The sequence below is a fragment of the Solanum pennellii genome, chromosome 1 (assembly GCF_001406875.1).
Source record: "Solanum pennellii chromosome 1, SPENNV200".
NCBI lineage: Eukaryota > Viridiplantae > Streptophyta > Magnoliopsida > Solanales > Solanaceae > Solanum > Solanum pennellii.
The window spans coordinates 104,902,427-104,918,544 of NC_028637.1; the positions used below are offsets into that span (position 1 = coordinate 104,902,427).

The 16,118-nt window shown below is 34.5% G+C and overlaps 3 protein-coding genes across 6 annotated transcripts; all 3 read left to right on the plus strand.

Moving 5' to 3' along the window:
• The first annotated feature begins 1,657 nt into the window (after positions 1-1,657).
• LOC107008038 (fatty acid amide hydrolase-like) lies at positions 1,658-9,459 on the plus strand. 4 transcript variants are annotated; one of them, XM_015206927.2, is made up of 21 exons: positions 1,666-1,820; positions 1,911-2,011; positions 2,104-2,213; positions 2,287-2,347; positions 3,271-3,461; positions 3,541-3,670; positions 3,801-3,878; positions 3,949-4,096; positions 4,369-4,481; positions 4,576-4,651; positions 5,977-6,048; positions 6,506-6,557; positions 6,858-6,938; positions 7,016-7,099; positions 7,269-7,372; positions 7,495-7,587; positions 7,945-8,013; positions 8,406-8,470; positions 8,619-8,680; positions 8,975-9,070; positions 9,193-9,459. In XM_015206927.2, exons 2-21 carry the CDS (start codon positions 1,933-1,935, stop codon positions 9,253-9,255), a joined length of 1,827 nt encoding a protein of 608 aa, XP_015062413.1. In that variant the 5' UTR covers positions 1,666-1,820; positions 1,911-1,932; the 3' UTR covers positions 9,256-9,459. The 4 variants fall into 4 exon arrangements, with proteins under 4 accessions (XP_015062414.1, XP_015062416.1, XP_015062413.1 ...); XM_015206928.2 differs by lacking the exons at positions 8,975-9,070; positions 9,193-9,459 and adding an exon at positions 8,804-8,960 and having other exon boundaries at positions 1,658-1,818; XM_015206930.2 differs by lacking the exons at positions 8,975-9,070; positions 9,193-9,459 and adding an exon at positions 8,807-8,960 and having other exon boundaries at positions 1,658-1,818.
• A 1,422-nt stretch (positions 9,460-10,881) lies between these two features.
• Positions 10,882-15,003, plus strand: LOC107010827 (protein trichome birefringence-like 12). The gene is made up of 4 exons (XM_015210100.2): positions 10,882-11,501; positions 12,383-12,520; positions 13,459-13,708; positions 14,170-15,003. The coding sequence occupies exons 1-4, from the start codon at positions 10,978-10,980 to the stop codon at positions 14,452-14,454; spliced, it is 1,197 nt and encodes a 398-aa protein (XP_015065586.1). The 5' UTR covers positions 10,882-10,977; the 3' UTR covers positions 14,455-15,003.
• A 310-nt stretch (positions 15,004-15,313) lies between these two features.
• LOC107001529 lies at positions 15,314-16,055 on the plus strand. The gene has a single exon (XM_015199554.2). The coding sequence runs from the start codon at positions 15,519-15,521 to the stop codon at positions 16,032-16,034; it is 516 nt and encodes a 171-aa protein (XP_015055040.1). The 5' UTR covers positions 15,314-15,518; the 3' UTR covers positions 16,035-16,055.
• Positions 16,056-16,118: the final 63 nt, after the last annotated feature.

Genomic DNA, 16,118 nt, shown 5'->3' on the forward strand with positions numbered 1-16,118 from the left:
ATTTATAAAAATATAACTCATTCGATTGCTCTCAATTAGTTAGGTTAGGCAGAAAATATGAGTCATTTTGTAATGTATATGATCTTATAGAAAAATCGATCCAATTTAAATGTAACATAATTTTTTATTTTTAGAATATGTAACACAAATTAACTCACAGGAAACTTAACGAAACAATAAAATCAAAATATTTTTTATTTTATTTCTATTTGATATTGTTACGATAAATAAAGGAACAACTCGTATTATTTTAGTTTGATAATTAATCAAATTATCAAAGGACAGACAAAAAAATTTGAACTTTTCTATCTCATTTCACAAAAATAATGCATAATGACAATATTCTTCCTCTTTTACTCTTTGAAGTTATTAACTTTGAAAGTATATATTTGTTCAACATAAAAAAAAATTAAGTAATCAATTCATATTTATTGATTAAATTAGTTAATTAAAGTAAATTAATTTATATTCATTTATTAAAAATTTAAAAAAACACTAAATAAAAATAAAATAATAAAGTAACTTAATTTTTTTAAAAAAGTAAAAAATTAAAATAATGACAATTGTTATAAAACTACCGAAAAATAAGATATGAAATATAAAAGATGATTGCAATAGAAATATGTAGACAAGAGATGAAAAATTTTCTTATTCAAGTATTCACCGAACCTTCAAAGTGTATACAATATAAACTCTTATGCCTCTATTTATAGTGTAGCATAGAGACATACAAAAGATTAATCATAAACATGACATTAACATAAATAAAATGAAGATGATTATGAAAGTGAAATGTTAAAAAAGTAATGATTATAAAGTTGAAGATTATGATTATTTCGTAATGAAAAAAAACAATAGAGAAAATGAATGAGTAATATTTTGGTGTAATTGACAACCAAATTATAATATTTTATAACAACAATTAAGTATTAGTTTAATTCACGCCTTTATGGTCGGGGCAAATCCCAACCTAAAATTGTCATATCCCTCCTAGGAAAAGTCAAAAGCATTAATATCAGAGATATTATTGAGGAAACCACCAAAATTATTGAAATTAATGTTACGCTTACTTTCTCGTTTACGTGATCTCGTTTGATTTGATACTCCTTTCAATTAATATTATTTGTTATAAATTTTAATTTTAGAGTTAAATTATAAAAATTTTAACTAATACTTTAAGATATATTTTTCAATCATATTAATATGCAAAAAATTATATTTATAATATTTTTTATATAATTTTAGAATATCTAATTTTTTAGTTTAAAATATGAAATTAATATAATCTAATTTACTTTTAAAAATTAGTTAAATTTATTTTCGATAAAAGCATAACATGACAAATAATTCCAAACGGAGGAGTATGATATTAATTTTTTATATTTTTCGTAAAAAATACTTTTTTCGTATCCTAACATATTTTCACCGTAAAATAAATCGATAGCCTATTGTAATATCTTTTTAATATCTTTTGACTTGATATGTTTTTTTTTAATTTAAGAGAATTTATAATTAAAATAATATTTTAAATGTTCATAAAAAAAAGAAATTATAATTAAATTGTTTTTATAAGGTGACCTTTATTTCGACACGGACTAAAAAAACCACAAAAATACAATAGGATAGAGGAACTATATATATATATATATATATCCCGCACCCCTATGTGCTTGTAGTTAGTTGTCAACAGGTTTATTTGAACAGCCAATTGGGTTGGGTTACTCGTAAATTTTAAACGTGCACTCACTTGGGCACGTTATCATTAACCAGTGCTCGCTGGCCCGGCGACGAGCTTCGATTCTTGCCGAAAGCATTGTTGTGTGTGATAAGTTCCATAGTATTGTATATGATTTTCTTGATTTTTCTGTATCTTTATTTGTGTGATCATGATTATGGTGAATTATTGATAGATTGAGTTACTGTATCAAGAAAATGGGGAACAAGCGTGTGATGCTACCGGCGAGTGAAATTGACTTGACGGCGGTGAAGTACATACCGGAGAATATTCAAGGTTTCAATTCTTTACATCTTTATGTGAGATATATAGTAGTTAGTACTATTATGTGTTGTTTCGAGTAGATTAATGTAAATTTTTCTTTGAAGCTCCACATTTGACTGGTTTCTGGTTCAAGTTCTTTCTGAACCTGGCTGAAGTACCGGGTATTGGATCTTTGATTGTGAATCGCCTCAAGAATGATAACAAATTCGACGAGGTTTGTTTCTTGATATTGTATTTGTGTGCAATTTACTTCTTGGACTGAAGAAAGATTTATTCATGAATGACAGAAGCTGAAGTACACCGTCATACCGGAGTACCCTATGTTTAAACCGGAATTTCCTCCTCAAGGTTTATTCTTAAACTACTATAGCAAATCTCTCTCTCAAATCAATCAATTTGGATGTTTCCATTAGCAATGAAATAGGAAGGTACTTCTTTTGTATTTTATTCTCCCCTGACAAAATGAACAGATTTACAAGTCACAAGTTTATGGAACAAAGGGTAGATTTAAACATCCCGTGTATTCGTTTTTATTTATTTTGTACAAGGTTCTCTTTATTTGGAAAACTTAAGGGGTGGACAAGGATGTGTGTTTATTACTGGGTTAGAGTCACACATTGGTTGGGAAATGAGTTGGTGGTTTTATTATATTGACTCGGGCAATCTTCCCTCATGAGCTAGCTTTTGGATTTAGTCAGGTTTAGGTGCCAAATCCATGGTATCCGAACTAGGTCCATTCCCGTATGTGGACTTGGGCAGTCCAACCTCGTGCGGTAGCTTTTGTGGTTGAGTTAGGCCAAAGTCTCATACATTTACAATCTTGGCAACCAAGTTCCGGATTCCAACAAAGGTCAATTTTGACCAGGTAAATTAGAGTTACCCGACGGCCAACACCTAGTAGAATGTAACAAGTAGTACATGGATTAGTAGATGCACGCAAGTTGACCAGGTCAATTCTTTCTTCTTAGTTGTGGGATTTGTGGCTGCTCTACTTGTACGACTGTGCTGTAGTAAGAAAATAGTGAGATCTTCCATATTCATATTGATGTTGATAAAACTTGTTAAAATTGATGGCATCAATATGGATGTGTATATATGTGTATGTGACTTTGTGCGCGCACACATATAAAAATGTTGAACCAAGCATTATATGTCAATGGTGACCTCCTTAGAAAAAAAAATTAAGAAAAGGATGCCAGTGTTGACATTGCCATGATGCGAAGTGTTGTTGCATAATTGGCACTAATTCAGTTTGAATTTTCTGACTGTAGAGCCAGAACCTGCTGTTGTCAGCATCGAAGAAGACGCGAAGCCTGAAGACCGGGTTGAGCTAGCCTTAAAGTGTCTTCCAGAATATGATCCAGCTAGCAATTGGAGTGGTGATACAACCACATCATTTCGCTATTGGAAGATTCGTGATTATGCATACGCATACAGATCTAAGTTTACAACTCCATCGATGGCAAGACACTTCTATGGTAGCTTGGTTTTTGTTTGTGTCTTCTAATCTCTAGGATGAGAAGTTATTCCTTGTGTTGCAGGTTGCAGAGCGCTTCATCTCAGCTATTGAGGAGTTCAACAATAAGAATCCCACAACCCCACTATTAATTTCTTTTGACCCTGACGAAGTAAGAAAGCAAGCTGCTGCTTCTACACAGAGATTTGAACAAGGTATTCTGATATTTACATGTTTACCTTGCTGTACTCATCGTTGAATGGTAAGTAAATAATACTCCAAAATTTATCGTACTTGCAAACTGTAGTCAGTCAAAATAATATTTTCGTACTGTGGGGAATGCAGGGAATCCACTCTCAATCTTGGATGGGATTTTCATGGCAATCAAAGACGACATAGATTGCTATTCTCACCAATCAAAGGGTACGTATTTTAGTTTTCATCTTCGGCCTAGCCCTATTCCCAGATTTAGTTATATGCTTGGTGCAAACAGGAGCAACTACATGGATGCATGAGGTTCGTGAGGTAAAGAAGGATGCTGTTTCTGTGTCAAGATTACGCAGTTGTGGAGCAATTTTGGTTGGAAAGGCAAACATGCATGAGTTGGGCTTGGGCACTACTGGAAATAACGCAAACTATGGGTATGTATTTACGTATTCTTTTGTGGAAAGGCTCTGTGTACAGGAAATGTTAAATTGCATTTAACCCTTTCTAAGGCAGTCCTCAGACATTTCCTTTCTGTTTTAAATGTAACACTAGCATTCACAGGATTCCTTCACAGTAACCTTTAACAATTGCTTCCTAAAATGTTTATATCCTCAGGTGGTATGCTCTACAGTTGTTTATTAGTTGTTGCGAAAATACTTTTGCTTCTCTACCCTTTTTCTTATCGAGTTAAAAATCTCTGTGACAGGACTACACGGAACCCACACGATCCAGATAGGTACACAGGTGGCTCTTCCTCCGGCCCTGCAGCTATTGTGGCTTTGGGATTGTGTTCTGCTGCTTTGGGGACGGATGGAGGAGGTTGTACATTTATTCCATGTCAAACTGAAGAATCCACTTATTCAATCTTCATAAACAATATTTTATTGATGCTTGATTTAATGTGTAAGGACAGGTTCAGTTCGGATTCCTTCTTCCCTTTGTGGTGTTGTGGGGTTGAAGTCAACATATGGTCGAACTGACATGACCGGGTGAGCTCATCCTACACTTGTACATGTCGCTTATGATATATTTTCTCACTAACAGATCTTTCAACTGTATAAACATTATTCTTATTCCTCTTTCGTCAACCATCAATATTTCTTGCATTTATTCTGCCTATTCGTTTAGGAGCTTGTGGTTCATATATGCATGTGTGTACATTAGTCTAAAATGTGCTTCAATTTTTTTTGTATAGTGATGATAGACCATCTCAAATTGGATTTATTATATCTCCAGATCAATCTTTTATGTATAGTGATGATAGACCATCTCAAATTGGATTTATTATCTCTCTAGATCTTTGTATTAGTCAAAACAATGTTCTCAAAATTTTTTATTAAGGATGTCCAAGAATAATGGTGTGTCGCTGTCAAAATAATAATAAAAAAATTGTGATATTTGGGGTTTGAAAGCAGAACTCCTTCAGTCATATAGACACCTATTACCACTGTGCCAAAGACATAACTTTTGTTAATGGTGTCCAACTTTAAATATATATCCTTTAAATGTAGAATTTGACATAGGTGTCCAATTGGAGGTGGCTGTGGCTACGCCACTGATCATAACTTATGCTATTTTCCATCTTACCACGTTAATATTGCCTCAAATCTTTGTAAATCCAATAAGGATACTTTCTGAGAAGCTTTATTTTGATGTAGCATCTCATATGTTGCTTGCCTATGCTAAGGATTGGATATAAAACTTTAGCTATCAAGATAAAGAAATGAAGTAACTCTAGTTATTCAGAATAAAATTTAGTTATCAAAGTAAATAATTGAATACGGAACTTATATAGTTGTCACTTTGCCAGGTTACATTTTATTAGTCCAAATTAATCTAAGATAATATGGATGTATATACCTTTGTCAATAATATGGAGATCAATATCAAGGACGGAGCTTGAAATTACTGTTGGTTGATTGCAAGAACTCCAAACTCAGTGAAGTTCCATAAGTTGTGACTGATTTTGATGCTTAAGCTTAGTACACAATTGGACTATGGAATAGTGCATCCAAACTTGTCAGAAAAGATTTCTACAGGCTTCAATTATTTGACAAATCCATGTTGATTTTCTTAACTTGGAGAGATAAGTGATTTTGGTGAAATGATTAGTATTTCCACTTGTGCATTGCCTTCAGTCAGTTTAATAGTATCAAACCTGTTATCACTTGTACCTTCTTATTATTAAGTTAGTTTTGGGTGCATAGACATTCAATCTTTATGGTGTTCCGAATGATTCTTTTTTCATGTAATGGGAGAAAATTGTCTTTCAGTATGGGGCAGGTTCACTATAGCCTCTGTTTTATTTATCCAGGTCATTATGTGGTGATGGAACAGTGGCAATCATTGGACCGATCGCTACAACAGTTGAGGACACCATACTTGTGTAAGTTGTCATGGGTTTGAATATGAGAATATGCTTAATCCTAAACATTTGTAATAAAGTAAATGACGTTGAAAGTAGCTGGCCTAATTTTCCTCTTATAAATCTGCTTGCTGATGGTAAAGGACAAACTAAAAGAATCTTATTATTGAGGAAAGGAAATGAGAATGATCGCGATATGCATAATTGCTTATAGATGTGGAATGATTGTTCAACCATCTTGTCAGAGCACATAAAAGAACTAGTGGTACAAGTGATGTAATGTTGTGTTTTTGTCATGTATGCCACGGAACTATGTCAGGATGAGTATTCCTGGACGTGTTAATGTTATTTACATGTTCTACTCAATAAGTTATTGCGTTGATAGCTTTATTGGTCTCACTTTGTTTTAACTAAATTTAGGATCAAAGTTACACTAGGAAATTGCAATGTGATTTGTTCATATCCATTACTTTATCAGGTATGCAGCAATTTTGGGGTCCTCTCCCGCTGATAGAATCTCTTTGAGACCGGTAACCATCCCAAAAGGCTTTTTCATCAGCTATATTCTTAAAAGTCTGTATTTCTATTGAATGTTCTGCTTTCTTCCTTTTTCTTCATTGTAATACTTTGTAAAACTAGCTTCTGGTGAACAGAATAACCTGAAACATCATTTACATGTTTAGAACATCTAAAAACCATGTTCGTAGTTTTAATCTCACCAGCAGACTCTAGATTCATTAAGATATCACATTCATCTTGTTGATTTTGGACATCATGGTGGATCAAACATTCTGTTTCTGTAATTTATCATCTCCCTCTATTTCTTTCAGTCCCTCCCTTGTGTACCTAATTTCTCTTCACAAGAGAGCTTGCAATCTGTGGAATCGCTGCGCCTTGGAAAATATACAGAGGTGACCATACTTCTCACTGAAATAGTTTTTGTATTTGGATATTTATTTGATAATCTCATGTCATCATCCTTTTACAGTGGTTTAATGATGTCTTCTCAACTGATATATCTGACAAGTGCGGGAATGTTCTCAGTCAGCTATCAGAAGAGCATGGATGCAGAGTAATTCTATTACCATTACTATGTTCTTCATTGCTTTATCTTGGACTTTGGCAGGTGTATCCTCTAGCTTTGGTTTAGAATTTCAGGAACCATTAGCTGACAATGTTGTGAGAATCTACCATTCTACATGTTAGTATGTCTAATATTTTTCTTTTTCTCATGGTTCAAGATAGTAGAAATTGTAATACCAGAGTTGCATGAGATGCGCATAGCTCATGTTGTTTCTATTGGATCGGAAGCATTATGCGCACTGAATCCAGACTGTTGTGATGGGTAAACACTTCTGCTTTGAATATTCTATTATCAAGTGTCTTCTTACTAGATCTCAATGTCTTGTTGGGAGCAGCTTCAACTTTTTTCATGATATCATCTTGGTTCCGGTTTTTTTTCTTCAGGAAAGGAGAGAGATTGACATATGATACTCGCACCAATCTGACACTTTTTCGTTCATTTACAGCAGCAGACTATGTTGCTGCTCAGCGGCTTAGGTGAGACATATTGTTTCTTAAGCTACCTAAAGTACAACAATCTAATCTTAGTCACGAATTTGCTTCAGAATCCAACTGAGAACCGTTTTATCGGTTTAGAAATACGGTAGCATCTGAAATGACTGAAAGCGTTAGATAATTGTCGCTCACCGTGGGTTGGATTTTTCACTTTATTAGTTGCCAAAACTTTTAAGTTGATAATTTTGGAAACCAGATACAATGCTGTTGTTCAGTTACGTTCCAAACCAAGTATATGACTTGATAAGATGTGGTGGAGTGTTTAACATCCTGAAAGACTGAAAGTAATGCTTTATACAAGAAACATGATTGACATAACTCTTGTCTGGGTTGTTGCAGGCGGAGGTTAATGTATTTCCATATGGAGATTTTCAAGAGGGTGGATATCATTGTGACACCAACAACTGGGTACGTCAAGGAAGTCTCTGGAAAGTGTGGAATTAAACTTTCATATCCTTCACCAGGGCTTTCTTGTATTAATCACTCATCTTTTTCAAACTATTTCCCTGTTTGTTTTTTCCCGTTCTTTTTTGTTTCCCCCTTTCTTTTGCTTGGTCAGACTTCTGTGCCTGATATGATATTCTCAGAAATGGAAGTGGTCATGTGACTGACTTGTTAATGTAGATACTTAAAACATTTAATGGCAAGTCCAGTACGTGTAGACGGTAGATTAGGGTGTTGATACATGTCAAAGTTAGCTATATGACATACTGAGCTTGTTTGTCAGGAAGTCAATTGTTTTGTTGGAATAAATGCAGCAATGTTCCTAAAATTATTTCTTCTACTTCTGTCTTTTTCAGCATGACAGCACCCATAATTCCACCAAGTGCTCTTAAAGTTGGGGAGACTAATATGCAAGTTACAGGTTTTTCCCTTCACTCACCCCTTACCAGATATCATCAACTATGGAGTTAGTTGAAATTATACCGATACTGTTTCTCTACTATTCTCGGACAGCTTACTGTTTTGAAGTTTCAGGTTAGATTTCTATTCATGTGATGATCTACTTTCAGGAAATCTTATGCGGTTCATTATAACAGCAAATCTTCTGGGACTTCCTGCAGTTACTGTCCCTGTAAGTTGTCTCACGGATCTGCATTTTGGTTTATCCGTCTTAAGGGGATGGGTTTTCATACAATTAAATTGTCTACCGAAAAGTCCTTGCCCTAATGTTTCGATAGTTTTCATAAAAATGTAGCAGCAGATATATTCCAAAAAGCTTTATCCCCTCAGAAGCATATTTTAGCCTACATCTTCCTTCAGATGATCCATAATGTAGGATTTGTTCATCACATTCAGAATGAGGTATACTCACCTTGTATAACAATGGTAGTTATCGCTATCTCATGTCGCTGAGTTACATGCTCAGGTTGGTTATGACAAGCAAGGGCTTCCCATAGGTATACAACTCATTGGCCGGCCCTGGTGTGAAGCTTCCATTTTGCGCTTGGCTGCTGCAATTGAGGTAATTGACCATTCAACCAAGATAAATGAGAGCAACTGTGATTCATTTATAGTGTAAAATACATAATGATCCCTATGTAGAAATGACTTCCAATACCAGTACATATCGTTGCTCATTTTCAGGAAACTTGTGCTGAGCCCAAGAAGAAACCACTGCAATATTATGACATTCTGAAAGGGAACTAGAAATCAAGCTTAGCCTGCAGGAGCCCGGGGTAAACAGTAATGTGGATTATGAAGCTTTAAGAAGATGTGAATTCATTTATCAAGACTTTGGTGATTCATAGAAACCATCTTGAAAATTGAACGTACTGAGTTTGGGGTACCACTTTATGAAATAAAGCTGATGAAAAGGTTTTGGCTAATCAATACAACCATTTGCAATGCGAATAGAATCCAGAAACAGGTGAATGCCCGCATAGTTGCAGTGAAATTGTTAAACCTTGTATAACAACATTATGTTCCTAACCCCCACAATATTTGATCTCGAAAGGGAGAAAATAACAACACGAATTTCTAATTAACCCTGATATCAGCTGAAAGAAATCATGTTGCATAAGCCGAGACATTCTCTTGGCTACTCTGTTTTACTTAAGTACTTATTCAACAGTCTGAATTCTGAAAGAATGCGAGAGTCTGGAAACATGTAGAAACTAATACTTGCCACATTCTTCATTTACATCAGAGTGAGCTCCTATTTACTCTGTGAAACTAGTAGCTGTAACTTCTGCTGGGTGACATGCATTCAGTGGTTGATTGCAGTGAGGCTAATGATAAAAAGGTAATGTGTGCCAAAATAAGATCACAAACTGTTGTATCATAGATGCTTTACCTTCTGTCACAAGCACCATGATTTGCAAAATGGGCTGCAGAATTGATCATTTATTTTATCAAAAGATCAGCTATGGCAAAGAGTTCCTCTAATTGGGAATGTATAGTCCATATGTTAGTGCCTTGTGCAAGCAGTCCTCGACTATGGTGAGTTTGTCAGCAACAAAAACAACAACAGAACTCTGCATGCAACCCAGATACACACACAATGGTTTTTGCCAAGTAGCAACTCATCCTAACATTTGAAACCAGATTATGCAGATTCATTAGAGAAATTTTGTACTGAATCTATAATCAGAAATAGCAAAGGTATGTCTGCACAGAGACAGAACACAACCAATTACTTGGAAGCAAATTAGTCCATATTTTAACTACTCCCTCCGTCCATTATTGTTTGTCATGTTTCTATTTTTAGAGTCAAATTATAAGAACTATATATTTTTTATCATATTGATGTGCAAAAAATTGCAATTTATAATACTTTCATATAGTTTTTGAATATCGAATTTTTTTTATTTAAAATATTGAATTAATGTAATCTAATTTAACTTGAAAAATTAATCAAATTAACATTCGAAAAACGCGACATAATAAATAAAAAATGGACGGAGGGAATAACTATTTTTGAGATATAATATAATAAATTCATTAAAAAACCAATAGAGATGATTTCATAAACCTCTTTGGAGATTTCGCTTTATAACACTCACATTTCATGTAGTTTATGATATTACTCCTACTTCCTTATTTTAATTTTTTTATAACCATGTTTTAGACCTATTAAAAAATAAACATAAATTAATTATGATTTAACAATTTATCTCTCTTTATATTAATTTCTTTATATTATTAAAAAATAATTTATTTTATAAAATACTTTAAAAATAAATCAACATGAAGAAGGAAAAATGTGTCAAATTAAAATTGATTTATATTTATTTCAATAAGCGTTTAAAGGATGATTAAAGTGAAGGAAAATAAGCGTAATATGAAAAAGTGAGTTTTACAAAAGAAAATTATCCCAAAATAATAATATTTGAAATGGTTGTTCAGTGTCATGTTTAGAGGAGATCAGAAATGGCGTCGAAGCTAACTTCAAAGCTCTTCTCATGGCTGATTCTGCCGACGTTGCTTCTCATTTTCCTCTACTCTCTATCCCTTCCTCTTTATGCTCCTACTTCTCCGAAACCCAAAATTCCCATCTCTCCTTCTTGTAATCTCTTTAAAGGAAAGTGGGTCAGCGACCCGAATCGCAGACCCATTTACGATGAGTCCTGCCCCTTTCACAGGAACGCCTGGAACTGTCTCAGAAACCAAAGAGAGAATATGGGTCGGATCAATTCTTGGAAATGGAAGCCCGACAAGTGTGATTTAACTCGGATCGACCCAGTTGGGTTCTTGGGTTCAATGAGGAACAAGAATATTGGGTTTGTTGGAGATTCGTTGAATGAGAATTTCTTGGTTTCGTTTTTGTGTACTCTTAGAGTGGCTGATTCTGGTGCAAAGAAATGGAAGAGAAAGGGTGCTTGGAGAGGAGCCTATTTTCCAAAGTTCAATGTTACCGTGGGTTATCATCGTGCTGTTTTGCTAGCGAAATATGAGTGAGCATATTGCTTTATACGTTATACTTTTAACGTGTTTTGATATTGTAATATATTCCGAGATTCTTGTTATAAATTGTGTTGTTAGTAGCAAATGCAAATATTAGTTTTGATATTGTGTTGTTTAGTAGCAAATGACAATTTTTTACTAGATATTATTGAGTTTGCACCTAATCATGGTTGCTTATCAACACTAAAAGTTGGAGAATTCATGGCTGTACTGTGAGTTGTGGTTCCCTATATTTATAGATTGATTATACAAAATAATGGCTGAGCAACTTCTGATTTGAAGACGATTTCCTACCCACGGCTAATTTCGAATTCTAGTTCTTCCAAGAATAATTTTGAAGGAAGGAGCTTTGGAAGGCTAGGATTCATCGTGCAATTTTCCAAGAAAAAGTCTGTTCATTCCAGGATGTTTGTGGCATTAATTTACTTTTCTTACGTAAGTCATATGCTTGTATTGGCTAATTTAAAAATTCATATTTTTACAATGAATTTGGAGCTTTTAACTTGAAACTCTTTGTTGTATGAGCTATAACTTGTTGCCTGGATGAGTGCTCAAGTGTAAAATAGAACTTGAGTCGTGACTAGCTTCAGTATCTGACATCATAAAGGGACTTTGGTCATTAGAAGAGTGTAGATTAGCTTCTTGATACGGCTGTTGCTCCTCAACTGACCGTTTACTTTAATTTTTTAAAAAGTTCTCGTTTTGTCTGGTTAATTATGCTAACAGAAATGAAAACTGTATCTTGTGTACCATGTGCATTTCATAGTTTGTCCTCATTCTTGAGTGTTGCCAAAGTTGGATATCAGTCTGAAGTATGATGTGATTTTTCTTTGAAGTCGTAATCTTACTTGCTCATTACTGATTAAATAAGGTGGCTGCCAAAACAGCTTGACGATTCCAACCAAGATGGATTGAAGGGAAGATATCGAGTAGATGTTGATATTCCAGCAGATGATTGGGCTCATATTGGTGCCTTTTACAATGTTCTAGTCTTCAACACTGGTCATTGGTAATTTTGTGCCTTCCTTCATGCTGTTTTTACTTTTTCGCACATTCGCTGATATGTCTATCACTTCTGCTGTCCAAATAGAATGGCCAATTTTCCTCTGTTGATTGTGAAATATTTTCATTTTCGGTTGAAGTTCTCTTACATAATATGTAAAAAAATTGAATTAAGCATCTGGATGACAGTGGGTTGTTGGGTGAAAATATTAACATTGACTACCTGCCCAACCTACTTGATTTTTTATATGCTTTACTTGAGCTGAGGGTCTATCAGAAACAAACAATCTATCTGCCTTCACCTTATGAAGGTAAGTGTAAGGGTGCATATGCATCACCCTCCTCAGAACCCACTTGTGGGATTACACTGGGCTTGTTGTTGTTGTTGTAACTACCTGCCCAACCTTGCAAACACATCACCTGTATGATGGAATTTTCAGCCACCTTTGGATGCTAACCACCTAGCTGTACCACTATTGAAACTTGAAAAGCTCTAAAATTTTATTCGAAGACATAAAGGTCTGAACTCCTATCTATCTTCAATGGGAAAAATAAAATTATAAATTTATGCATTGCCAAAAAGCAAAATTTCGCCTTATTCAGTAGAAAAATGTACATGGTTTTTTAAGTGGAAGGTGTTATCTTTGTTCTTTTATATGTGTGTGTAACGGAGAGGAAATTGAAGTTCCAATACATGATGGGGTAGGTAGATCAGCTGGTAATTTGTTGTGTGCAGCAACTTTGCACTGTTAACGATTCCAATTGTGTTTCTTGATTAAAAAAATGATTCCAGTTGTGTTTGATCAAACTTAAAAGCAAGTATTCCTATAATCACAGGTCGGACTAATGATGGTTTTCCTGACATTTCAAATTATTTCACCGAATCTAGTTATTAACGTATTATCTCTAACTCCTTTGCTTTTAATGGTTATCAATATCTTCTAGGTGGGGCTTTGACAAATTCCCTAAAGAGACGCCTCTTGTTTTCTACAAGGCAGGGCAATTGATTCAACCTCCATTAGAGATGTTTGATGGGTTTAAGGTTGTTCTTGAGAATATGATTGCCTACATAGATAAAGAATTACCAGAGAAAACACTTAAATTTTGGCGCTTGCAATCACCAAGGCACTTTCACGGTGGTGATTGGAATCAAAATGGTAGTTGCACAATGGATGAACCCCTTGATGAACTTCAGGTATGCAAATGTAGCACTTTTTGGTAAATTTGAGACTTCCACTTTCTAAGGTAATCAACTTGGTTAGTTACTAATAGAAATGTCCTTGCATACTAATAGAAATCACTTGGAAATGCATTGCTTAGTGTACAAACTCATGCAAGTAAAGTTGAAAGACATGGATAATTTGTTATATATTTAACTGAACATGTTTGTAGTCTAACTTAGCAAGGATTTGCCTCCTAAGAAAGCTTGACAATTGATACAAAAGTATTTAACTTAACATGTTTGTAATCTAACTTCCTTCAACAAGTGATTTTCCTACTGATCTTGTTCCCACATCTACATTTTCTCAGACCATTAGATTTCCTGTTTACATTTTTTGACAAATTATAGGGACTATTATGCACTTGAAAGTTTATTACAGTAAGTAGTGACAACTGATAAGTTTTCTGAAGAAAATCTTACTGATACCTGAACAGCTTGATCTGTGGTTTGATCCCAGATATAATGGGGTTAACAAAGAAGCAAGGCGACTAAATCATTTGATCGAAGAGGTTTTAAAAGATACAACTATCAGAAGCCTCGATCTGACTCACTTGAGTGAGTTCCGTGCAGATGCCCATCCTGCCATTTGGTTGGGGAAAAAGGATGCAGTGTCGGTCTGGGGTCAAGACTGTATGCATTGGTGCCTTCCTGGTGTTCCAGATACATGGGTTGATATCTTGGCCCAGCTAATCACTCCTCATATTTTAGAGACAGGGTGATCACTATAGATGGTTGCAAAGCTTGCGTGATTCATTTGCAACTGAGCTCCTGATACATCAAGACGTCAGCTTTTTTGACAACAACTACAAACTTGCTGATCTGAAGGAGGTGGTAGAACCAGTTCATTATTTTGTATTCCCTTACATTCTTTCTATCATTTGGAGGGGTAGGGGGGGGGGAGGGGGGTTGGAGATTTGACCTTTGAAACTGTTTAGCCTTGTTCCAGGGGCTTTGGTTAGAGATGTTTTCTGGTGCTTACCTTATTGGGAGGAACAATGGGGGCTGATTATAAGCCAAAAGGCCTAGAGTTTAAACTAAGAATTATTTTTTTTCTTTTTTCCCTTTTCACCTCATACCTCAGGAGGATTGTTCCCCACTTAGAAACTTTGTAGAACATGTATAAACATTGCTATAACTTTTTTTTCCTTTTTTGTTTCCATCAGGTGGTCTCTTCTTTTTCAAATTTTGTGTTTTTGGGTGGAGGATGTATAATGTATTATTATAATCGTGTGAATGTAAAAAAAAGATTTGTTCAAGTTGCTCGATAATAATCTTTTCTTTTTGCTAAAAATGGCTTTAATTTCTGGTCAATTCTCCCAATTATACTCTTCGTTTTCTTTTTACTGTAAATATTTAACAACATATACACATTTTAATGTTGTGGAATTCTCTTTTTCCTTTTTCTGCAATAAAATTGGTTTGGTACTTGTAAGTACTCAAACGTCAAAAATTTATGAATTGTGATACTCCATGAAATTGGTTCATCATTGTACTACAGAAAAATGTCGGAATAAATAATTTTAGAATATTCCTTATACTAAACAAAGTAACAAACCCTAAAATCTGTTTTTGTAGCAAAATTAAGTCATAATTATAGTATGTGTCATTAACTGAACTTTAAAAGATAGAATTAAAGACCATACAAAAAATATAGACTACTGAAAAGAACAGGCAGTCGGTGCAAAAACTTGAACACTGGAAGCAAGCAAGCAAGCGAACCCGTTGAGCCCTAATAATCATATAATCTTTAAAATCCAGTAACATCAACGCCAATCCTCCCTCCATGGCTTTGACAATTCATCTTCTTTATCCAAATCGTTTCCCTTCACAATTCACAAACTCCCAAACCAATTTGGTCCCTTCGATGTATACCTTCAAGAATCATCCCAAGTTTCACAAAGTCTCGTGCACCAACAACGACGACGACGACATGAACGATATTGACCTGGCATCAGATTTTGCAACAGAGGTTGGAAAGATGAACACCCAGATGATACAGAAAGAGGAAGCGTTGAAGAAAAGCAAAGAGCTTTTGTTCGTTGAGTTTTGCAACTACACGGGCTTGAAATCGGAGGAAATGAAGAAGAAATGGAAGAAATTCAGTGAGGAGGAACAATGGGATTTGGTTAAAAGTTTTGTTTTAGAATGGGGTGCCCATTTTCATCCATTATCTGCTAGGTCTGTTAAAGAATTAGTCGATGAGTACTTAGTTGAAAACATTTCTGAGTTCAATTCTTCTTCTTCTTTTTTCCCTGGTCTCAAAAAATTGATGGGATTTTCAGGGGATGATAATGAATAAATTGGATTTCAGTTTCCCTTATTGACTTTTAGCTTTAAATATCTCTGCTTTTTGTTTTGATAAATTAAACAGGATGGGAATTTG

What these genes read in the sequence shown, in the direction of transcription:
- LOC107008038 (XM_015206927.2), top strand. Translation starts at nt 1,933, where the DNA reads ATGGGGAACAAGCGTGTGATGCTACCGGCGAGTGAAATTGACTTGACG. An exon ending in TACACAGAGATTTGAACAAG is followed by an intron (nt 3,671 to 3,800) that starts GTATTCTGATAT and finishes TGGGGAATGCAG; the next exon opens with GGAATCCACTCTCAATCTTG. An exon ending in ATTGTGACACCAACAACTGG is followed by an intron (nt 8,014 to 8,405) that starts GTACGTCAAGGA and finishes TGTCTTTTTCAG; the next exon opens with CATGACAGCACCCATAATTC.
- LOC107010827 (XM_015210100.2), top strand. Translation starts at nt 10,978, where the DNA reads ATGGCGTCGAAGCTAACTTCAAAGCTCTTCTCATGGCTGATTCTGCCG. An exon ending in GTTTTGCTAGCGAAATATGA is followed by an intron (nt 11,502 to 12,382) that starts GTGAGCATATTG and finishes TGATTAAATAAG; the next exon opens with GTGGCTGCCAAAACAGCTTG. An exon ending in GTCTTCAACACTGGTCATTG is followed by an intron (nt 12,521 to 13,458) that starts GTAATTTTGTGC and finishes AATATCTTCTAG; the next exon opens with GTGGGGCTTTGACAAATTCC.
- LOC107001529 (XM_015199554.2), top strand. Translation starts at nt 15,519, where the DNA reads ATGGCTTTGACAATTCATCTTCTTTATCCAAATCGTTTCCCTTCACAA.